At 46.3% G+C, this 24,454-nt stretch overlaps 1 protein-coding gene across 9 annotated transcripts in view; it reads right to left on the bottom strand.

The window, feature by feature from the left end:
• The window catches only part of LOC147617880 (intermediate cleaving peptidase 55, mitochondrial-like), a 101,120-nt gene that overhangs the window by 63,540 nt on the left and 13,126 nt on the right, over positions 1-24,454 (bottom strand). For 6 of the 9 annotated variants that reach the window (XR_015262270.1, XR_015262271.1, XR_015262272.1 and 3 more), the window contains exons 2-6: positions 5,269-5,373; positions 4,162-4,425; positions 3,964-4,056; positions 3,378-3,587; positions 3,110-3,213 (exon numbers count right to left, since the gene is read on the bottom strand). Coding sequence is in view for 5 of the 9 variants with exons in the window: in XM_086776137.1 (XP_086632263.1) it covers positions 3,110-3,213; positions 3,378-3,587; positions 3,964-4,056; positions 4,162-4,425; positions 5,269-5,373 (776 nt within the window). In the remaining 4 variants the exon portion in view is untranslated. Of the gene's footprint in view, positions 1-3,109; positions 3,214-3,377; positions 3,588-3,963; positions 4,057-4,161; positions 4,883-4,981; positions 5,175-5,268; positions 5,374-24,454 lie in introns of all 9 variants that reach the window. The other 3 variants (XM_086776139.1, XM_086776141.1, XM_086776140.1) reach the window with 3 other exon arrangements.

Here is a 24,454-nt window from a genome sequence, read left to right as displayed (position 1 = left end):
TTGAGAGGGCTTTGCAGGACTGATAATTATTTTGGTCCATTTTGGCAGAAGATCCAGGACGGGAGCTCATTGATTGACCAAGACTCGGTGACTGCGCAGTCTACCATTCAGGCTGCAGGAGGTCAGTGGATGATTCGGAATGGTTTACTATTCCGTAATGACAAAATTTGTGTACCACAGATCCCGGACATCAGGTCCAAGATTCTTAAGGAGTGTCACGACACCTCTTCTCCTGGACACCCTCGGGTACACAGGACGTTATCATTAGTGAAACACACTTTTTATTGGCCAAAGATAAAAGGGTATGTAGAAGATTATGTTCTCAAGTGTCAAATTTGTCAGGCAAATAAAGCTGAACGCTTTAGACAGGCTGGGTTGTTGCATCCTTTGCAAATCCCATGTAATAAATGGGAAAGGATTTCCATGGATTTTATTACCGAATTGCCAAGAACACATCAAGGCCAGCTTAATCCACAACCCTAAGCCTGATTAAGAACAAGATGCTGAATAAACATGATTAAGACAGATTAGAGAAGAGAAAGAGAGTTGGTGTCAGGGTTTTCTTTGTTTTATGGAACAAAAAGGTGACATAAATGTCTATACATCTTCAAGACCCTTGTTCTACCCCGTAGGGGTGACCTCTGGCCTTCTACACGCTACTACTAACTGCTAGACTTCTTCAAAAAGTGAATGATCTATGCAAATGATAACTTATGCTTATATATACGCTAGAGATGCTGGTCGGTCCATTGCTGCTGCTGTTGGCCTGCTGTGGACAAGGAATATTGGCTAAAAATGCTACATTAAATGATGTGCTTATTCCCAGATCTGCCCCATCTGCTGGCTGACTGAATGATGCTGGCTAAAAATGTGGACAAGGAATATTGGCTAAAAAATGCTACAGTAAATGCTGCACTTATTCCCAGATCTGCCCCATCTGCTGGCCGACTAAATGAAGCTGGCCACCTGCCAACTTGGGTACTCTGCTGGCTGCCGAATGCTATCTGAGAGCCTATATGGCTGGCAGCTGCCGATTGGATACCCATGCTCTCCAAGATGATTATGCTGTCCTAAATACTGTCCTAAGCAGGGAATATTCTGTTCATGCTGAGGTTTAGGCCATGGCACAGGCGTGCACGTGACACAATGGGTCTGAGCCTAGTTCTGATTTCTCTTCTAAGATAGGATCTTCTCAGATCACAAGTATTGTCATTCACCTTGCAACAAGCAGGCTCTTGTGTCTTCCCCAGTTGCAAGGAGAGGTATTTTCAGGAGTCACAGGCAATCTATCTTTTGCTTGCTATTGTCATTCACCTTGCAAGAAGGTTCTTGTGTCTTCCCCAGTTGCAAGGAGAGATTTTTTCAGGAGTCACAGGCAATCTATCTTTTGCTTGCTATTGTCATTCACCTTGCAAGAAAGTTCTTGTGTCTTGCCCAGTTGCAAGGAGGGACAGGATGCCTTGGAGTGTGTAGGTGATAGTGGTGAAGCCTTGAGCTTCTAAAAGGTGTTTGGGCAAGCACTACTGTTAAAGCAATGGGGGTTGGTTGTTTTGTCTTTATTGTGGCTTTTCTTTGACATTTTGTTGGTTTGTTGAGGATGAGGTTGCGGGGTAAAATGACTCTCTCTCCATTTCAGCGTAGTCTGTATGTATGTCCGTCCTGTGGGAGGCCCTTTGCTCTCATTGTCTCAATGCAAAGGCGATGTGACCACACCCTCAGCTGGCCAATGGCAATCCTCATGGAGTGGGACAGGTGTATGTGGAGATAGTTGAACTTCTCAATGAATCCATCCGTAATGAACCTCAAAAAATCCTGTGTGTAGAACTGGAGCTTCCAGAAACACTCCATCAAGTATATCCATGTTCAATCTGTGTGAGGCCCGGTCAAACCATGCAGAGGATGCGGATGATCTCCTACTGTAAGAAATCCAAGAGGGAGATGATCCATCTGACGGCCATGTAACTCATACCAACTGGTGATGCATGCATACCAACAATTGCTATGGCCCCAATCTAGAGGTCCATAGCCAGCTGTGGGAGGCAATCTATGCCCAATGTGTAGGCCTGTTGTGTATGGACATGATGGTCTAGAACATGGTGTCAATGACCAGAGGGGCTGATCCGAACTTGACCATAGCATGTGGCATTGAGGGCTTACTCTTGATCATGCTTGAAAGCGTCATAATCTGCTCTCCTCCTATCCTCTTCTCCTAGGTCTAGCCCCCAAAAAGAAGCCCCATACCTCAGCATTTGATGAACCAAAGTATCAGATAGCCAACATTTGGTACTAGGTTCCTGGAAGTGAGCCTAAAAATATCATCTTGCCAGCCATGCCTTGGAGGTTGGTTGCAAAGTAAAGATTGGGCTGGTAAAAGTGATTCCCAGGTTATACATATAGCCTGACCTACTCAATCTCATCACCTTTGAAAGTGAAAGAATGTCTCAGTGCAACCTAACAGGTGTTGAAGAGCATAATCTTGGTTTTTCCTGGGTGCACGTGGCATCACCTCTATACACTCGCAATCTACTGATGGGTCAACTGCCTAGAAGAAAAGTGCTCCATGCATGGTGGCGGCTAAGTACAAAGAAGGGACTTCAATTTCACACACATGACAAAGATAGGATGCCTCTCTACCCCATAGTGTAGACAACCTTTTGAAAATTGGGGCATCAATTTTTTTGAACCCATTAGTCTCACAGGCACGAAGCATAGGGGCCCGCTACATCATAGCAGCCACAGACTATTGTACCAACTGGGTTGAAGCTCGTGTGACCAGGAAGGTTGATGCAAGATCTACAACCAAATTCCTATACGAAAACATAATCGCTAGAGTGCCCACTTGAACTAGTTAGCAACAGACGAATACTTCATCAGTGAAGTGAGTTTCCTAAAGGAGTTTATGGTAGTGCATCGCAAGTCCTTCACCCTATTACCCTCAAGAAAACGGCCAGCACTAACAAGATCATCTATCCTGGCTAAAACCGAGGCTAGATGCAACGACTGGGCATAAACACTTTTGGTTCAAAAAGAAGACTAATAAACTGTTTTCTCCAATCTTCCATACAAGGTGAGAAATTCAAATTATATAACAAAGGGTTCAAATACTTACGCCATGCGTTGAGCTCCTTTGATCTTGCACTCATACTCTATGGTGGCTGCTAACTGTTGCTCATGCAGCCTCGTTTGAGAAACCTTCATTGTTTGTAGGAAGGCCTACAAAACCATTTACAACAAGAGCTGCTTATAGACTACAGCCCTTGCCCAAGTGGCTCTATCATACCATGTTGCCCAAGAAGGGCATGCATTCAAACCTACCAAGTGTGCTCACACGAATGCGCGTTTGACTCAAAAAATGTATATACAAGAGATATTCTAACCTGACAAGCGATTCCTGCTGAATGTCTCATCAGGTTTAATTCAGAAGGGGACTTCACCCAGCGAGCCTCATGTGTGTATTTTTGTACACTATGAACTTTTTTTTGTTGCATTGCCTCTTTAAAGTCTGTTAGCTGGCCAAGCTCACAGCCTGGTGGGACTTCATGATCAACATAAACTCCCTTGGCTTGTTTCAATAAACGAGGTAGAGTCTGCAAAACCAAGAGCATAGGGAACTTTATGTTCTATAACACTCAAGTTAAGCAGGAAAATAGCCATCAACATCATCTCCAATACAAGTGTGCATGTGCCATGACCATTGAGGAACTATGACAGGAAAGGTTAGGTTTTAACAGTGTGCTGTCCATTGTGAGGCCTATTTGTATACAGCAATGCAGGTTTCGATGGACTGGTACAGATGGTTACATACCACACTGTATGTCGATGCATCACCATTGTATCAAAGATCCTTTTGGTCTTTTATTGTTTTTTTTTTCCCCTTTTCTTTCTTTGTCACTCGTTATAAAACAAACTTTATAACTTCCATTTAAAAAAATCATATTAGTTTCATTTCCTGAGCTGATTTACCTTGGATAAATCACTTATATTGTAGGCACGATCTGCTTTTAAAACACTCAAGGCCTCGGGAGCATGCGCCATGCGCCCTTCCCAAAAAGCACCCTTCAAAGCAACATAATACATGAATTCAAATAAATTTGGCATCCTTTTTAAGCTTTTCAATTGCAAAAATTGGGTGCAAATCAGAATGCTACTTCTCTTTGTTACCTCTATACAGGGATCTGGCATAAACATGCATAACTCGCCTGCACTATAAATCAAAGCTATGCCCCCTGACTGTTGGCAGCCAGTATAGTATAGATAATCAGCACTCTGGCGATATGGATATGGCACCAAATCTGTCATCTGTTTCACAGGAGCAGAATTTAATACAACCACGCTTCCACTTGGCAGCGCAGACATCAGTTTCTTTCTCCTGGATGCCACTTCATCAAATGTCACTCCAGGCATAATTTCACCTGGTCGCAAAACCTGCAGCAAAATAAACATTGTAAGTTGTCCAACAGGACAAGGAGAGTAGTAACTTCAGGTGCAGTACAAGTTGTGCACGTACAATAGGAGTACGCAAAGTACTAAACAGGATAAGTATGTCAGGTACTCTGCCTTCTTCTAGAACAAAAAAGTATATGCAAAGATTTCTGCAAATTGTGCACCAAGGAAGGGGTATCCAGAAGGTTGAGTAGCTCAAAAGAAAGACTAGATTGAAAGAGTCTATACTAAAGCAAGCTTCATATTTATATAGAGTGTACATGCTACATGGGAAAAGGTTTCGAGACATCAGTATGAACTACTTTCGTATGTTACTGTAATTGTTTCATGTTGCCTCTTTTCAAATGAAGTCTCAATAGCAAAGAAGGAAATGTAGGTGCGGAAAGTTGCTGGAGAAGTCGCCCAGTTGTCTGGAGTCTTGAAGGTAAGGTTTCACATCCTGAAGATGAGACATAGCAGGGGTTGCACCCATGAGTTTGTAGATTTTGAAAGGGAATAATTGTAACTCTGACCAAAATTTGGGTAAGCCTTCACACACCCTCAGTGAAGAGCATCCTCAGGATGGGTGGCAAGTATGGTGCAGCCATGAGGAAACAAGTCCAATTGAACTCCATCCTGGTCTTTGCTTTCACTTTTGTTGTGCCCCCTTATCGCCATTTAAGTGGTAAGATGTTGCACCAATGGTCGTCAACATGAGGTGGTTGGGGATATCTGAAACCTGTCTGTGTTGGCTTTAGAAATGATAAAATCAGTGCTAGGTGATGCCATAAATCTCATTCTCAAAAAAAAAAAAGGGTCCACAGATTCAAATTGCAACCATTTTACCTCCGGATGTGTCTCTGAAATTGGTTGCCCAGCATCCAGGTTCACTACTGCTACATTAGAAAACGCCTTTGAAAGAAGTCTATCCTTCAGCAACCCATTGTCCACCTACACATGATACAACAAGTTTCAATAAATGTTTCCATTAAAATATTTAAAATCTGCAATAGAGCCATCAGTGCTTGCTCCATCCTGTGAAAGAATGAACATTTGAAGCAACAGGAAACCTGTATGAAAAAGGGAATGGTCATCAAGAGGCCGTTCCAGCTTTGAAAACAGGGAGCCGCAACAGCGCCCCTTTTAATAACTGAACCGCAAACTGGCTGGCCTTTCCCTGAACCCATGGCTGATGGGGCTTGGGGTCATTATTAAGAGAAAAGAAAAGGTTTTTTTTGGGGGGGGGGAGGGGGGGAGGGTATGTACCTTTAATAAATCCTCATAATTAGGTCCTAGTTTGGACAAGGTTGGAGAACCTTGAGATTAGGGGGAAGGCCATAAGCAAGTTACAAGTAGCTAGGGTTCATTATTATTGATAATCCATGGTTACTGGCTATTTATAGCTAGATTGTTATTCATAGCCGTGTTAGTCATTATATATGTCACATGCACTCTGCGATGTAGTGCATGGTGACAAGCCGGCTCATCATCAATGCATCTTGTATTGTCAGAATATGCAGCGGAAATGATAACCAAACTTGGGTAGACAAGAGCAAGTAGAATGCAGAAAATAGACAGCACAAGAAACACAGAGAGATAGGTGTGTAAACTCTTCTCTATACACAAGATCCTGCAAAAAACTGAATGAGGAAGTGGTGGGGGCAAGGGGCCTATTTATATGCCCCTATGAGAGCAGTCGGCCAGCACTGAAGGCCTCCACGATTGCATGTGCAGTCGGCCAGCATAGAAAATGTCCACAACTGCATGTACCCAGTCGGCCAGCAGTCCAGTAGCCCACGACTGATCTGTGAGCAGTCGGCCAGCCACAGGACTGCAGTTGGGACAGTCGGCCAGCCCTGAAGTGCTCCTGCCAACCTCTGGCATCCCTCCCCACCACTAGAAAAAATGGGAAAAAATAGGGAAAAATACGGGGAGTGAGGAAAAATGATAAAACACCTTATACAGGGCGGGCACACCCACAACAGAGGCCCTGGTGTATAAATATAGACGGGAGATGACTTCTAACACCCCCTCTCAGCTCCTGGCTGTGAAACCAACCCAAGATAGCTGGAGTGCCGCCTGAGCGTAGCCTGAGGTAGAGACTTCGTGAAGACTCAAGAGGTCCGCCGCATTGTCCTCCGTCGACCAATAAAGTAGCAAGATGTCACCAGCCAAGATCTTCTCACGTACAAAGTGATACTGTATCTCTATATGCTTGGTCCAGGCATGGAAAACCGGGTTCCGAGCAATAGCTATACAACTCTGGTTATCGCACTGGATGACTGTGGGCTCCCTCTGTGGAAACCCAATCTCGCCTAGCAGCCTCCGCAGCCATACAACCTCACAAGCAGCACCACAAGCAACCCGATACTCTGCCTCTGTCGAAGAAAGGGCAATAGTTGGCTGCCTCTTGCTGCTCCAAGAAACTGCTCCTGAGCCGAGGGTAAACTGTATCCTGAAGTAGATCTCCTCGTGTCTGGATCTCCTCCCCAATCTGAGTCACTCCAACCTTGGAGCCTGACTGCATTCCCTCCTGTGTAAAAGAGTCCCAGATCCTTCGTACTCTACAGATAATGCAAGATCCCCAATCCTGCATCCCAATGAGACTTCAATGGCGTCTGCATAAAAGATCTCAACAGCCCCACGGAGAAGCTCAAGTCCAATCTGGTGTTCAACAACCAGATCAATGAACCAACCAACTTCCGGTACTGCGAGGCATCAACTGGCTCACAAGGATCACTAACGGTTAACTTTGTGTTTGGGTCCATCGGCGAAGTAATAGGCTTGCAGTTCTCCATCCCAAAGGCCTCAAGCAACTCATGAACATACCGCTACTGAGAGACGAAAAACCAAGTGGAGTAAGCCTAAATCGGTCATCTCAAACTCCTTTGACAAGGCAGCCTTCGTCACTCCAATGTGCTCCACATGACTGCCGGTGAGAATGAGATCATCCACATAAAGGATGATAAGCGTGACCATGCCGCGTTCCCGAAAGAGATACAGGTTCGGATCTGCAACCGATCTCTGAAATCTAGTCCGAATAAAGAAGGAATCAATCTTCTGATTCCAAGCCCTGGGAGCCTGCTTAAGACCATACAAGGCCTTGTCAGAATATGCAACGGAGATGATGACCAAATCTGGGAACACAAGAGCAAAAGCAAAAACGCAGGCAGAAAAACAGCACAAGAGAGAGAGAGATGTAGGCGTGTAACTCTGCTCTATATACACAAGAAGATCCCGAGAAATGATACAAATGAGGTATGGGGGCTGAGGACCTATATATACCCCCCTAGAGGGCAGTCGGCCAGCATAAGGAAAAGCCCACGACTGCATATCGGCCAGCAATCTGGTGCCCAAAACTGATCAAAAACAGTCGGCCAGCATAAGGAAAAACCCACGACTGCATATCGGCCAGCAATCTGGTGCCCAAAACTGATCAAAAACAGTCGGCCAGCAGCAAGAGTGTCCACGACTGATAAACATCCAGTCGGCCAGCACTGTACTGCTCTTGGCACTCTCTGGCAGCCCTCCCAAACCTCAGAAAAATGGGAAAAAATAGGGGAAAAAATACGGAGAGTGGGGAAAATGGGAAAACACCTCATAAGGGCGGGCACACCCACAACAAAGGCCTTGGTGTATAAAACTAGACAGGAGATGACTTCTAACACCCCCTCTCAGTTCCTGGCTGTGTAACCAACCACTGGGAGCTGGGGTGCCGCCTGAGCAAATCCTGAGAGCGACTTCGTGAAGAGGTCCACCGTACTGTCCTCTGTCGAACAGAACTCCAGCAAGATGTCATCAGCAACGATCTGTTCACGAACAAGGTGCCTCTGGATGACCATGGGTTCCTCCAATGGAAGCCCAAACCTGCAATGTAGATCTCCTCCTGCTCCATAAAACTGCTCCTGGGCCATAAGTAGATCTCCTCGTGTCCGAATCTCCTCCCCAAACTGAGTCACTCCAACCGCGGAGTCGGACTCCATCCAACAATCCCCCTCCTGTGTACAAGAGTCCATGATCCTTCGTATGCCGCAGAAACCACAGGAAACGCAATCCTGCCCCCCAAAGAGACATCTGCAACCATGAGCTCAACCGCCTCATCACGAAGCTCCCGTCCAATTTGGTGTCCATCAACCAGATCAATGAACCATACAGCTTCTGAGTCACAGAGACATCACACTGCTCACAAGGATCAACACCTGTTACGGTGCACAAGCAAGTCCTGGAAACCTTCTGAAGACCACGCAAGGCCTCCTGAAACCTGTCAACCACCCCCTCTGAATCCGGAACCACAAAGCTTGGAGAAACCACCTCCTTCTGCAAGTAAGCACCTGTCACCTGCCTGGCTTTCCGAAAGGTCCCCGTGGAAAGAATATCCTCAACTATTGGAAGTTCTATGTCCCGAACACGACGAGACATCAGAGCATAAGTGACCTGTTCAGCTTCCTCTGACTCACGAACACAAGAACTACCAACCTCAGTACTGAAAAGTTCCTGCCAACTGCTGCCATCTACTACTGGCAAGCTATCCACCACCTGGTCTCGGAAAGCCCGCACCTGCAGCGTATCCACACTTGAGTAGCCATTACCAGACTGCCACTCATCACAATCCTGAGGACCTGGGAGAGAGAGTGCTGAAAGCCTGTAAACTCTATTCTCCACTCCACCTTCCCAAACCACTTGGCCTGTTGCTTTGTCCCGGAGAGCAACAAAATGCTCATCAAACTCCACCCGTACGCCAGTCTTGCAAACCTGATGCACTGACAACAGATGAAAACCAAGTGCCGGAACATACAACACCTGGGAGGAATGCTTCCCCCCTCTGCCATCGGGAACTATCTCCATCCTGCCCTCACTGTGAACTGGGATAGTGGACGTATCCCCAGTAAGAATATGACCAGAAAGCCTGCAGAGATCCTGTAAACCGGAACAAGAAGGAGTCATGTGCCTGGAAGCACCACTATCGAGAATCCACTCCCGAGTATCCGTTGCGGAGAGTCCTCCAATCTCCTCCCTGCCTGAAGAAAATGAAGCATCGGTGTCCATCACCTCCAGGTGCACAAAAGCCGGAGTCTTCATGATTGCTGCTGAGGAGTCTTCACCCTTCTCGGTCTTCCGCTTGGGACACTGCCTCCAGTAGTGGCCTTTCTCGCCACAATCATTACAGGTCCTCTCTGCCTTTAGTTTCTCGCTGTCACTAACGGACATCTTCTCAGAAGACTTCTCCGACCAAGCCTTCCCCTTGCCCGTGTTACGGCCTTTCGACCGTTGGCCAGTAAAGGCCTCCGAACCTCCACCCTGAGGAGGGTTCGTGAATCGTTCCTCCTGGTCCAGGACCATGGGCACAAGCTCCTCCCACGTGATGGTGCTGAGCCTGCCACTGGTAATCAAAGAGGAGTAGAATGCTGAGTACGAAGAGGGCAAATGTGACAGCAACGTGATGGCCATGTCCTCTGACAATATCTCCTTCCCAGCCTGAAGAACTTCCTGCTGAAGAGCCTGCAGCTTGTTAATATGCTCCCGCATCGTCGACGACTTTGCAAGGCTCATAACCCGCATCTGTACTTCCAAGGAAATCCTCTTCATGGGCGATACCCTGTTGTAAAGTGAGGCCAAATGCTGCCATATATCTCTGGCCACCGTCATGTGCTTGACATGATTGATTACCTGTGGTGTGCAGTTGAGGAAAATAAACGAACGGACCCTGGCGTTGACACGATCCCACATCTGTGTCTGGGCCTCTCGGTCCTTTCGGGTTGACGGTAACTCCCCTTCCTCTACTTCCGGCTGTGGAACACCAACAACGACAAAATCGGCGAGGTCGTAAGACTCCAGAACGGATTCCATCATCACCTTCCATATGCCGTAGTTGCTCCCGTCCAACTGACGGTCCACCGGGAACGTGGGGAGTGTCGGGATCTTCACATGTCTCTCGGCCATCTCAAACAGATCTGCCATTGCGTATCGGCCATCTCAAACAGATCTGCCATTGCGGGGATGCACTCTGAAAAGGGTGGGTGGGTTGGAACAAAGAAGAACTGATACCTGCAAGTGGCTGTCCAGCAAATCAGCCCGCCTTGCTCTTGCTTCTCCTCTTCCCGAACAGTCCAAAACAGTCCACCAATCAGCCACAAAACAGCCCCCTCTTGCTCACACAAATCCCAAGACCTATCTAGAGCCTAGGCTCTGATACCATGTCAGAATATGCAGCGGAGATGATGACCAAATCTGGGAACACAAGAGCAAAAGCAAAAACGCAGGCAGAAAAACAACACAAGAGAGAGAGAGATATAGGCGTGTAACTCTGCTCTATATACACAAGAAGATCCCGAGAAATGATACAAATGAGGTATGGGGGCTGAGGACCTATATATACCTCCCTAGAGGGCAATCGGCCAGCATAAGGAAAAGCCCACGACTGATAAAAAGGTCCACGACTGCATAAATGCAGTCGGCCAGCAATCTGGTGCCCAAAACTGATCAAAAACAGTCAGCCAGCAGCAAGAGTGCCCACGATTGATAAACATCCAGTCGGCCAGCACTGTACTGCTCTTGGCACCCTCTGGCAGCCCTCCCAAGCCTCAGAAAAATGGGAAAAAATAGGGGAAAAAATACTGAGAGTGGGGAAAAATGGAAAAACACCTCATAAGGGCGGGCACACCCACAACAAAGGCCCTGGTGTATAAAACTAGACAGAAGATGACTTCTAACAGGCCTTACGTAACCTGTAAACCATCCCTTCAGATCCTGGAACAATAAAGCCTGGAGGCTGCTCAACGTACACCTCCTCCTACAGGTCACCATTAAGGAACGCAGATTTTACATCCATTTGATACACGGGCCACCTATGAGAAGATGCAAGGGCAAGAACGGTCCGAATCGTGGACATCCGCGCTGTCGGTGCAAAGGTATCCTCGTAGTCGATGCCTGGCCGCTGAGCATAACCTTTAGCCACAAGTCTGGCTTTGTGTTTGTCCACCGACCCATCAGACGCGCATTTGGTCTTAAAGACCCATTTGACACCAATGACTCACCGCTTCGACGGCCTCGGTACCAACTCCCAAGTGTGGTTCTTCTCGATGGCATCAAGTTCCACCTGCATGGCTTTCCTCCAAGTATCCTGTTAAAGGGCTTCCTTGATAGAAGTGGGCTCTTTGTCCCACATGATACGAGACATCAAAGCATAGTTCACCTGAAGAAGCTTCGCTGTGTTGCTTTTATCTCGAACTCTGTGTGATCTTCGAGGGCTGTCCTCTGTGGTCCACTCGAAGGGTAGCTCCATGACACCTGACTCCTGAAGGGTGTCTAACAACCACCTAGGTACTCGAACAGATTGTGGAGCCTCCTATGGTCGCGGGGGCTCTACTCTAGCTGCGGGCTCAACCTCCTGTGATGACTGAGGTTGATCAACTGGAATGATGGTCTCGGAATCATCATCAGACTCCTCTGGATCTCCAAGAAGTGGCAGCTCCTCGATAGTGGATACTGGAACATGCTCGTCAAAGACCACATCCCAGCTGACAACAATCTCGTTCCTGTCTAGATCATACAACCTGTATCCCTTGGAAAGAGACTTATACCCCACAAATACCAGCTTGCGGAACTTGGACTCAAGATTCCCCCTCTGCTTCTTCGGAATATGTACATACGCGTCACTCCCAAAGACACGGAAGTGCGAGACATCAGGTTTCCTGCCAAAGGATGCCTCAAATGGAGTCATATGGGGTACTGAAGTCGTCAAAGATCGGTTGATGGTATGGACAGCCGTTGCCACAGCCTCACCCCAAAGTGGACGAGGAAGATCACGATGCTCCATCATGGTCCTCGCCATCTCCAACACAGTCCTATTCTTGCATTCAACAACTCCATTCTCCGAAGGCGATCCAGTATTGGCCAATTCCCTTTTGATGCCATGATCTGCACAAAATCTGAGAAATACAGTCGAGGAGAATTCACCTCCTTTATCAGCCCTAAGAGTCTTGACCTGAAATCCAAACTCTTTCTCCACCATCACGTGCCAATCCTTGAACTGAGCAAAAGCCTGGTCCTTCTGGGAAAGAAAGTAGACCCACGTGAATCTGGTACAATCATCAACAAGCAGCATAAAGTAGAGAGATTCTCCCAAAGATGGTGTCTGCTGAGGTCCACACAAGTCAGTGTGAATCAACTCCAATGGTTTCGAAGCCCGCCTGGAAGCCTGCTTCGGAAAGGATTCCCTGTGCTGCTTACCACGTATGCAAGAACTGCAGCGCCCTTGCCTACTACCAATATCTGGCAAGCCAACCACCATCTGGTCCCGGAAAGCTCGCCTCAATGCATCCACATTTAAGTGGCCAAAACGAAAGTGCCACAAATCTCCAACCTGAGTACCTGTCAATGAGGAGAGTGCAGAGAGCTTGTAGATACCATTCTCCACACCGCCTTCCCAAACAACTTGGCCAGTCTCATGGTCCCTTAGAGCAACTGAATGCTCCTCAAATTCCACCCGAAAGCCAATCTTGCATACTTCATGCACTGACAGAAGATGAAAACCCAGAGCAAGGACATAAAGAACACAGGAAGCATGCTTGCCCCCCTTGCCGTTGGGAATAATCTCCATCAAGCCCTCACTATGTATCGGAATAGTGGAGTTATCGCCAATAAAGATGCGACCTGACTGCCGTTTCAGATCCAGAAAGAAGTCACGGGATGGAGTCATGTGCCTGGAAGCACCACTGTCGAGAATCCATTCCAGAGTATCCTTCGCGGTGAAGCCAACTGCCTCCTCGCTCGAAGATGATGAAGCATCGGAGTCCACCATCTCTAAGTGCACAAATGCCGGAGTCTTTGCAGCTGAGGCTGAGGAATCAACACTCTTCCATGTCCGCTTAGGGCACTTCCTCCAGTAGTGGCCTTTCTCGCCACAATCATTACAAGATCTTTCGGCCTTCAGCTTCTCTCGTTCTGAATCAGGCTTCTTCTCAGAAGACTTCTCCGGTGAAGCCTCCCCTTTGCCCTTGTTGTTATTCCGGCCTTTCGACCGTTGGCCAGTTAAGGCCTCCGAACCTCCGCTGTGAGGAGGGTTCGTGAAACGTTTCTCCTAGTCCAAGACCATTGGCACAAGCTCCTCCCAGGTTATGGTGCTGAGCCTGCCACTCATAATCAACGAGGAATAGAAAGCAGAATACTGAGCAGGCAAGTGGGAAAGCAAAGTGATGGCCATGTCTTCAGATGATATCTCTTTCCAAGCTTGTAGGACTTCCTGCTGAAGGGCCTGCAGCTTGTTAATGTGTTCCCGCATCGTCGAAGACTTTGCAGGGTTCATAACCCGCATCTCCACTTCCAAGGAGATCCCTTTCATGGGTGATACCCTGTTATACAAAGAAGCCAAGTGCTCCCATATGCCTCTCGCCAGCGTCATGTGCTTTACATGATTGATCACTTGTGGTGTGCAGTTGAGGAAAATAAACGACCGGACCCTGGCGTTGACACAATCCCACATGTGTGCCTGTGCCTCTCGGTCCTTCCTCGTCGACAGTAACTCCCCTTCCTCTGCTTTGTAAACCTGCAAGTGGCTGTCCAGCACCTTAGCCCGCCTTCCTCTTGCACCTTCTCTTCCCGTACAGCCCAAAACAGTCCACCAATCAGCAGCCTAACGCTCCCCCTCTTGCTCAGAAAAACTCCCAAGATCTATCTCGAGCCTAGGGCTCTGATACCATGTCAGAATATGCAGCGGAAATGATAACCAAACTTGGGTAGACAAGAACAAGTAGAATGCAGAAAATAGACAGCACAAGAAACACAGAGAGATAGGTGTGTAAACTCTTCTCTATACACAAGATCCCGCAGAAAACTGAATGAGGAAGTGGTGGGGGCAAGGGGCCTATTTATATGCCCCTATGAGAGCAGTCGGCCAGCACTAAAGGCCTCCACGACTGCATGTGCAGTCGACCAGCATAGAAAATGTCCACGACTACATGTACCCAGTCGGTCAGCAGTCCAGTAGCCCACAACTGATCTGTGAGCAGTCGGCCAGCCACAGGACTGCAGTTGGGACAGTTGGCCAGCCCTGAAGTGCTCCTGCCAACCTCTGGCATCCCTCCCCACCACTAGAAAAAATGGAAAAAAAATAGGAAAAAATACGGGGAGTGAGGAAAAATGATAAAACACCTTATACAGGGCGGGCACACCCACAACAGAGGCCCTGGTGTATAAATATAGACAGAAGATGACTTCTAACATGTATATCAGGAGGAACCGTTTTAGGATATGATCCAGGACATGTCAGGCATGAACTACGTAGGTCTTTCCTCAGCCATAGAAGGTCAGTCAGTCAGTCCAGTCCCTTAACCCACTTGAAAAGAATCATTCATGCATGTAGCAGTCAGTAGAATCCATAGGGTTTGCATTTAGATCATGGTCTGCATTGCATAGTATTCACTTCATGTGCATGTGACCCTTTGCTTAGCCTTTCTATCCTTTGCATAAGCATATGACCCAATCGGCAGCCTAATGGTTCAGTTGGCAGCCTTAAAGCATTATAATCAGCATTATAAGCCTATTTATCAAGTCGTGTAGCATTAGGAGCCAGCCGACTTGCTCTTGAGCAAACCGACCAGCCCTCTTATGCATATATATACCTAGCACTTCTCTCATTCAGCAACCAGTCAATCATAATAATCATAATCAAGCGATCTTCTCCCAAGCTCAAATGCATACTTCTCTGCTCCTCTCTTGCAAAAAACGCAGCTTCATCCCTCTGTGCAGTCAGCCCATCATTTGGTCTTCCGAAGGTCTTGCGTTCGGGTTCATCCTCACGTCAAAGTCAATCCCGCATTCATTCTCTTCAAAGAAATTAAACAAATACTCCTAGCAATAGGAGGGGGCCCTTCAGTGGGTAATTGGGACCCCCTCCTATTAAAGTTTGAAGTGATAAAGTGGATTGGTAAAGACTCACGAAACTCAGGATATAGAAGGCGGTGTGAGACTTTGTGTGACAAGTCCTTTCATCTACACATAATTCCACTGCATGTTACATTGGTATCAGATTCAGCTTGTCCACACCCACCGCATCCTAGCATGAGAGCATCCTTGGATAGTCCAACTTCACTCGGACACGACCACCGACTTCATCAACATGTCTACAGAGAAGAGTACACACCATCGTGAAGAAGTCCACTAAGAGATACCACTACCTCAGGAAGACATCTCCCACGAAGGAGATGTCCTCTCCCACCACCAAAAGATACCATAGCTCTACTCAGAGCTCAGAACCAACTTCTCATGGAGCGTCTCCAACTCTTGGAGGCCACCATAGCAAACCCACTCCACCAGCTACCCCCGACTTCATCTCTCTTTTCTTTCAGATGGAACAACAAAGACGAGAAGATGAGGGTAGACAACGGGAAGAGAAAGCTGAAGCAGAAGCAAGAAAGCAACAAGAAAAAGCAAAAAGACAGGAATATGAGGAAGCCCATCGCAGGCTTGAAGAAGACCGGCGTCAAGCTGACCTCGCAGCTCGGGAGCACCAACGAGAGTTCGATCATGAGTGAATGTTACTCAAACACAAGCGGGAAAGAGAGGCCATGCATCTACAGTTCCAACCTACCCTCTCTCATTCTCTCCACCCATCGGTGCCACCAACCAACCTCCCGCAACATCAACGACCATCATATGGACTCAACCAAACTTTAATAAGTGTGAAGGTAAGTGTAATAATTTAGTTGTCAATCAATTTATTCATCAGTTTAATGTACATCAACGGAGTAATTGGAGTTTTGGGCTTCAACTGATAGCAGGGGGTTCTCTTCCACATAAGAAGACGGAAGTGTGCTCCAACATCACCTCAGGAGGTTCACACGTTCAGGAACAACGGAGGTGTGTGAAAGGATTCCACAGACATGTCAGTGGTGACTCAGGTATTTCCAAGTATATTTAGCAGCGTTTGCCATGTAGCTCCCACAGTGAAGAAGTCTTTGGCTCAAAGGTTTCAACTCCTACAGTCGACCTCAGTCCCGACAAAAGAAGGGGCAGTGGTTTCAGTGGAGGAGGATCAATAGAGGAGTCGAAAGGTTGCCAGGTGTACCACCGAGCAACAGTTCAGCAGAGGGGAATGTCACGTGCACACCCAGAAGGTGTACTTCTTGGCATATCAGAGGCTAGAGCATTCATAACCATCTAGCAGGCATTTATCCATTTATTCAGGCGTTCAAAGCATTTATCACAGCATGTATGGGACTCTTTCAGCCCCATCTTCAGCACATGAGGCATCATAAGCATTTAGGGCATTTAATAGCATCAGGTCGAGGCTTGTTAGGACTAGCTGACAGCATTAAATGAGCATTTATGGCAGTCGTGAAGGTCTACACATCTGGCCGACAGCAGCATATCTGGCCAACTTGCAGTAGAACAGCATATATAAGCAGCGCATCATTTCAGCATTTCTTCTTAGCGGTTCCTATCTAGGAAGCAAGGGAGACAGCAGATCAGCAGAATAGTCAGCATACTCAGCATATTCAGCATTTAGTTCATCTTCGTACCTCCAACATAGAGGAAAGCTGGCATCCAAGGGTGGACCTCAACAGTGGAGAAAGGAACAGTCATTCACCATCAGCATTCAGCATCTCTCTCTCACTATGAGAAGGATATTCAGCATAGATCTATTCATAGATCTCAATTGTAACCATTGCATTTAACATAGTGGCACTGCATTGCATTGACACCATTGTCTATCTCTTAAGCATCCTTAAGTGAAGTTTAGTATTAGCCTAAGGTTACGATGGTCAATCCCCCACAGGTCACATTGGTGTCAGAGCGTTGTAGGGTAACCAACCTTAGTTCATGTTCCTTCCATAAATCATTCAATAAGTCAGCATGTTAGTCGCTTCCGCTCAATTAAATCCAGTTCTCAAGATCTTGGAGGCCATCCTCCTTAGGGTTTTCTCCTTAGGCATGCATCAGTAACCCATCCATCTCCATTGTTGCATAGCATATAGGGTTGCACAGGGCTTGTATCAGCTATGACGAAGACAGAGAACGACAACCTTGGGACCAAAGTGCACCCTAGGGCTTTAGGCATGAGTGTATCAGAGATGTTCCGAGAGATGATGCGAGCAATCATAGAACAGGGTACCAAATTGGAAGAGCAGAAGGCACAAATCTTCGTCCTAGAAGAGCGCACCCGTTCTCCAGCTCCTCGTTTTTCGTCTCCTCTCTCTCCTTCCGTTTCCCAAATTCCAGATCCTCTACAAAATGATCTTTTTCGGGGTCACGACCACAGCCGAGTTCTATGCTCAAGGCACAGATGCATGCATTGGACATTCGACATATGGAAGACCGTGCGGCAATAACCCGTGCTGCTGCACAAGATGACGCCAGGCGACGCGTGGAGCATGAAAGATACCTTGCGGCTTTGGACACAAGAATGACACCAACGGCTTCCTCTAGTCATTTTCTCGAGAAAATAAACTTCAATAAGTATAATGGTAAACTCGATCCCACAGCTTTGTATTCGTGGTTGTATCAGTTTGAAGCTTATTTTGCCACAATTAGAAAAAGTGATACTCACAGAATGATCTTGGCTAGTTGGTATTTGGAAGGTGAGGCCATTCCTTGGTGGACCTAGTGGGCTCATGCCCACACCAGATTAGGTATGGCAGCGATCACCATTTCGCCACCCAATTGGTCTACCCGTGCTTTCTCATCATGTATGTACATTGGATTGGTGTCCATGGCAATTGTATATGCCGGGGATTGATGCCACTTATGTGATACTGTGGAATTGGCTTTCAGTTGGACTCCTGCCTCTGTGTACATGCTCGGAAATGCCTGGTGGATCGATGTTCCATTGGGTCTGGTACATTGTGTACTTGCCTGGAGCACGTCTATATTAGTATATTCTCATGAACGATGATTGTCCATACCAATGCTGCATTGCATAGCATCTTTATGTGCTTGCTTGCAATTAAAATTGCATGCTGTTTTCATGCTTCCTCAGGCCTGCACCCCCTTGTTTGTTTGTTTGTTCATTTGTTTGCAGGTTTCGAGTCTCGTACCAAGAACGATCACGAGGAGATCCGTGGGGATTTGATAGTGGTATCAGAGCATACCTCGTGAACGAGCAAGTCGGTAGGTAGAGAAGATGAGGTCGAAGAAAGGTATGTGTTAAAAAGCTTGCTGTTTTTTCTATGCATACTGTTGTTTTCAGATTCAGTATGTGTTTTTCTTCATCAAAGAAACCCATGTTGATGGGGATGGTAGATAGTAGGGTCGTTTGCTTTGCAAAGAAGAGGAGAGACTCGTTTGTGCAGTCGCATGAACGTAGGGAGAGGAATCAGAAAAAAAGCATGGTTGCTTTTCGTTGAACGATTGAGAGAGAGAGCATGCGTGTGAGATGGTGAACATGCTGGCAAGTGTGCATACTGGTCGAACTGGGCAAGGTTGACAACCGCCCAAGAGTGTGAAAGAGGCCCTGCCGCCGGGCGCCCAAGGCCGTGTAGGCAGGTGCGTAGCCAGGCGGCCAAGCCTGCGTAGCCAGGCGGGCAAGTGCCCAGGCCGGGCCAGGCCGGCGCCCAGGCCCACGTGGCCTTATGGCCACGCTTACACAGGCTGGCGCAGGCGCAACCTGCCGTGAAGACACCGGAAGCAGTCGATGACGGCAGCGCAGGTGGACGTCAGAGACAGCAGCACGCCGACGACTCTAATCCAGGAGGAAAGAGGAAAAAAAAAACAAGGAAAGCACATGTTTTTTTGGGGGCTTTCGTTTTTTTTTAGTTTAAATTTTTTTTAAAGTTTAAAAACCCCTCCTCTAAGGTTTCAAGGTGTTTTATTTTTTTTTAGAAACTATAACATATATATCCATATATATATATATATATATATATATATATATATATATATATATATAAACACAAAAGCAAAAGCCAAAGATAGCTTTTGGGGGCTTTTAGTTTTTTTGGAAACCTTTATAAACCCCCTTAAGTGGGCTTCTTGCCACACATCTCTCAAGTTTTCAAGCTCTCAAGCTCTCCAGTTCACTTGCACTTTTGTGGTGCAAAGATCAAATTTTCTCTCCACTTCCTCTCTTCACAATGTCGACCCAAGAATTAGAGTTGGAGCCCCTTGTGGAACGCTAAGCTTACGGAAGGTACCGATGCCATTCTTTTTGACGATTTTGTGTCAAAATCAAATTTTCAAGAGTTTAAAGTAGCTCTCGAAGCTTCTTCAACGGAACGTCAGGCACAAATCGCAACCCAGATGCAAGCTTTGCAGAACTCCATCGCTCTCTTGACCACTACCCTCTCTACTTTCTCGGGTATGGATACCTTGGCCTCTGCTTTAGGCCCCAACATTACTCCGAAACCGTTTGGGGGCGAGCAAAAGCAGCGCACCAAAGGAATCGTGGACACTTGGCTACATAAGTGGCAAGTTCACTTTCAGTTTCATCCATATGATGATGGAAAAAAGATCCAGTTAGCAACAGGTTTCTTGTCCGGCAAAGCTTTGCTTTGTTGGAAGGAACTCAACCCTAAGCCATTGACTTGGGCACAATTCGAAGACGTCTTCAAAAAAGAATTCCTCAAGAAAGAGGATGATTATGATGTTGTTGCCCGATTTTCAGCTTTGACCATGACTTCGCAGCACCTCACTTATGAGGTCTACCTCCACAAGTTTAGGGACTTGCAGATGAAAGCTACAAAGATGGATCCCACTACTCTTTTGGGGTTCTTCGTAGCTGGTTTACCAGACTCATACCGTTTACAGGTTAAAAATAACAAATGTAAAACATTGGACGAGGCCATTCATTCAGCTCGTATCTATGACGATACAATGGTCTCTTTCAAGTCGAAACCCATTACCGGGCAGGAAAACAAGCATAAACGAAAGTTCTCCGAACCTATGGCTAACACGACAGAAGGAAAGTCTTCGGACCAACCTTCGAAGAATTCAAGTTTGACACCAACGAAGAAGAAACGACTCCTTAGGGCTTTAAAGCTCAGAAGGAAGGCCGTTGTTTTATCTGCGAAGAAAAAGGACACATGCGTAACGAGTGCCCGAAGCAAAAGGGTACCAAGACAAACGCAGGACCCAAGCCAAAAGCAACTAACCAGTTGTCTTTGACAGGTACGTCAATTACTGTACTTTCTTGCCCTAGTACTTGTTTTGATTGTCTGTTTAATTCTAAAGTATTTGGCTTGCATGATCTTCTCCTAGTTTATGGAGAAGTGAATGGCCATAAGATTCACATTCTTCTAGACCCTGGTAGCTCACACAACTTTGTTAACTACAAACTTGTGCAGAAATTGAGTCTTGATACGACACCCAGCGATCATACCTATGAGGTACGCCTACCTGCGGGAAGGCAAGTATGGGATCGAAAGATGGAGATGCTTCCAATCCAAATTCAAGACTACAAAGACACTCTAGAATGCTATGTAATGCATCTAGAAAATGTAGACTTGTTATTAGGGATTGAGTGGTTTAAGACTCTTGAAGTCCAGATAGATTGGTCTAGTCATATTTTTTCCTTTCAGCATAGGGACACCAAGTATAGTATTTTAGGTGATTGTATTCATCCCTCTCAGGAATCTCTTGTAAATACACTTGATTTTGGAAATATAATGGATTCTTCTTTGTATACCGCTTTCCATTGTGTATTGATTCCACTTTCTTCTTTTCTCATCCCTTCCTTGGATGTAAATAAATAGGTGTGTTTGAAAGCAAAGAATTACAGAAGATACTTGATTCGTTTCAAGACGTATTTTCTAAGGAATTGCCATCGGGTTTACCACCTGAACGGGCAGTAGATCATCGTATTGACTTGATCCCTGGTGCTCATCCTGTCAGTATTCCACCTTACAGGATGAGCCAAGCTGACGAAGATGAGTTGGCTAAACAACTCGAAGATTATTTGAGGATGGGCCATATCCGTCCAAGTAAATCACCTTGGGGTGCACCTGTGTTGCTTAGGAGAAAGAAGGACAACACCTGGAGAATGTGTATAGATTACAAGAGATTGAACAAGCTGACCATTAAGAACCGTTATCCTCTCCCTAGATCAGATTACCTGATTGACCGGTTAGCAGGAGCGAAATATTTCACGAAGATAGATTTACGTACTGGCTATCACCAGATACGTATTCAAGAAAGGCATGTCGAAAGAACCGCCTTTCGGACTAGGTATGGCCATTACGAGTTTCTCGTATTACCTTTTGGGTTAACCAATACTCCAACCACTTTCCAGCAAATGATGAACGATCTTTTTCGTGAACATTTGGAAAAATTTGTGGTGGTGTTCCTGGATGATAGTTTGATATATAGTCGTACTCTTGAGGATCATGTCAGACACCTCACGATTGTCTTATCTATTTTAAGACATTTTCGACTATATGCTAAGTTAAGTAAATGTGAGTTATCGTGTTGAGGACGACGCTACATGGGAGGCATTGACTACTCTTCAGAGAGATTACACTGGCTTTTTAGTGAGCTCAGGAGAGAGCTCTTAGAGGAAGGGGAGTATGTCATGTGCACAGTGTGTATCTACCGTGTGCTACACGCACGCAAGACTAGTTTCGAGGCTTGGGGGAGCTTGGAGCTAGGCAGGCTGATTGACGAGCTGAGTTAGGGAAAGACTAACGGACGGGCACCCAAGTATGAACGAGCGGGCGCCCAAGTGTGGACGCCCGAGGACCGACTTATTGAAAGGTCGTGGACGTAAGTCAAATCAGCCTATCACTTGGAATAACGATTTGGATATGGCCTTCAGACTTTTGAAAGGTAAAGTCAAGGAAGCACCTATCTTAGTATTGCCTGATCCTAGTCGGCCTTATGTTCTTGAAAGACCGGTTGGCTTTGAAAGTACAAAGCTAGACGACACTCAATCTCGTTGGCCAACCCTTGAGAAAGAGCTTTCTGCTGTGATTCATGCTCTCAAGGTTTGGAGACATTATTTATATGGCTCTAAGTTTGTGGTATTGACTGATCATCAGTCAATCAAGTATGTGTGTGATGCGGATGATTTGAGAGGAAGGAAAGCTCGTTGGGCGGAGTTAATGCAAGACTTTGATTTTGAGATCCGTTATCGGAAAGGGTCCATGAATAGTATTGCAGATGCGCTTAGTCAAATTAGAGAGGTGAATTCTTTGTCGTTCACACCGAGATTTCTACTGACTTATTTCAGTCATTGAGAGGGCTTTGCAGGACTGATAGTTATTTTGGTCCATTTTAGCAGAAGATCCAGGACGGAAGCTCATTGATTGACCAAGACTCGATGACTGAGCAGTCTACCATTCAGGCTGCAGGAGGCCAGTGGATGATTCGGAATGGTTTACTATTCCGTAATGACAAAATTTGTGTACCACAGATCCCGGAATTTAGGTCCAAGATTCTTAAGGAGTGTCACGACGCCCCTTCTGCTGGACACCCTGGGGTACACAGGACGGTATCGTTAGTGAAACACACTTTTTATTGGCCAAAGATGAAAGGGTATGTAGAAGATTATGTTCTCAAGTGTCAAATTTGTCAAGCAAATAAAGCTGAACGCTTTAGACAGGCTGGGTTGTTGCATCCTTTGCAAATCCCAGGTAATAAATGGGAAAGGATTTCCATGGATTTTATTACCGAATTGCCAAGAACACATCAAGGCCACGATTCTATTTGGGTTGTGGTAGATCGCTTGACAAAAATGGCTAGATTTTTACTGACCCGGAAGACTATTACAGCTACGCAATTAGCTCGGCATTTTATCGAGCAATTGTTTAGACTGTACGGGTTACGACAGGACATAGTCGGTGATAGGGACTCTAAGTTTACGAGTGATTTTTGGAAACTTGTTTTTGAGAAGGATATGCTTCCAGCATATGTATCCAAAAGACAGAGTTCATGGAAGGATTATCTTCCTATGTTAGAATTTGCATGTAACAGTACTAAGCATACGAGTACAGGTTTTAGTCCTTTCATGCTTATGTATGGTTTTCAACCTAGATCACCTGTTACAGTAGGATTCTCAGGACTTCAGCATGATGCAGCACGTAATTTTTTGCAAGATATGCAAGAAATGTTACAAGTTGCGAAAGAATCTGTTAGAAGTGCTCAAGACCGAGATAGGTTTTATTCTAATAGACATCGTTCACCTAGAGAGTTCTCTGAAGTAACGATGGTGTATTTGCGAGTTCCGAAAGATTCCGAGACTTTACGGGCAGGTAGATCTCCGAAATTATCCCCTAGATACTGTGGACCATTTCGTGTTACACGACGGATTGGTTCAGTTGCATATAAATATTTCATGTCAGTAGACTTAAGGAAGTACTGGGTGGAGCAGATCAGTTAGTTACTCCTCAAGAAATCATAGATGTCGAGGACATGACATTTGTTCCGGCACGAACCTAAAAAGATTCTTGGATTTCGTGAAAGAAGATTGCGTAATACGCTTATCACGGAATACAAGATCAAGTGGAAGGATCGTGTTGAGGAGGACGCTACATGGGAGACATTGTCTACTCTTCAGAGAGATTACCCTGGCTTTTTAGTGAGCTCAGGAGTGAGCTCTTAGAGGAAGGGAAGTATGTCATGTGCACAGTGTGTATCTATAGTGTGCTACACGCACGCAAGACGAGTTTCGAGGCTTGGGAAAGCTTGGAGCTAGGCAGGCTAATTGACGAGCTGAGTTAGGGAAAGACTAACGGGCGGGCACCCAAGTATGGACGGACGGGCACCCAAGTGTGGACGCCCGATGACCGGCGAAGAGCCTATAAAAGGGTGGCCAAGGTTAGTTATTGGGATATAGAGAGTCTCACGAGTTTGTGAGAGCTCTATGGTCTTGGAGCCTGGATCTAGTGCAGACGTGCACTTGCTTTACGCAGTCGAGGCTGGCAGCAATCTCGAGACCCGCGAGGGTAGCTTCGTGGCGGTATGGGACGTCGCGAGGAGGAGATTGGTCGGTACGTCAACCTAGTTAGCTCAGCTCGTGGCTCGGTGGGGACAGCCAAGACTGTGGGCTTGCCCACGGCTGTCATGGTTAGGAGGTGAGTCAGGCCTGCACCCCCTTGTTTGTTTG

This window comes from Cibotium barometz, chromosome 36 (genome assembly GCF_041138505.1).
Source record: "Cibotium barometz isolate CiBa-2024 chromosome 36, ASM4113850v1, whole genome shotgun sequence".
Taxonomy (NCBI): domain Eukaryota; kingdom Viridiplantae; phylum Streptophyta; class Polypodiopsida; order Cyatheales; family Cibotiaceae; genus Cibotium; species Cibotium barometz.
The sequence above is the reverse complement of the archived record's forward strand: the minus strand, read 5'-3'. Positions and strand labels throughout refer to the sequence as shown.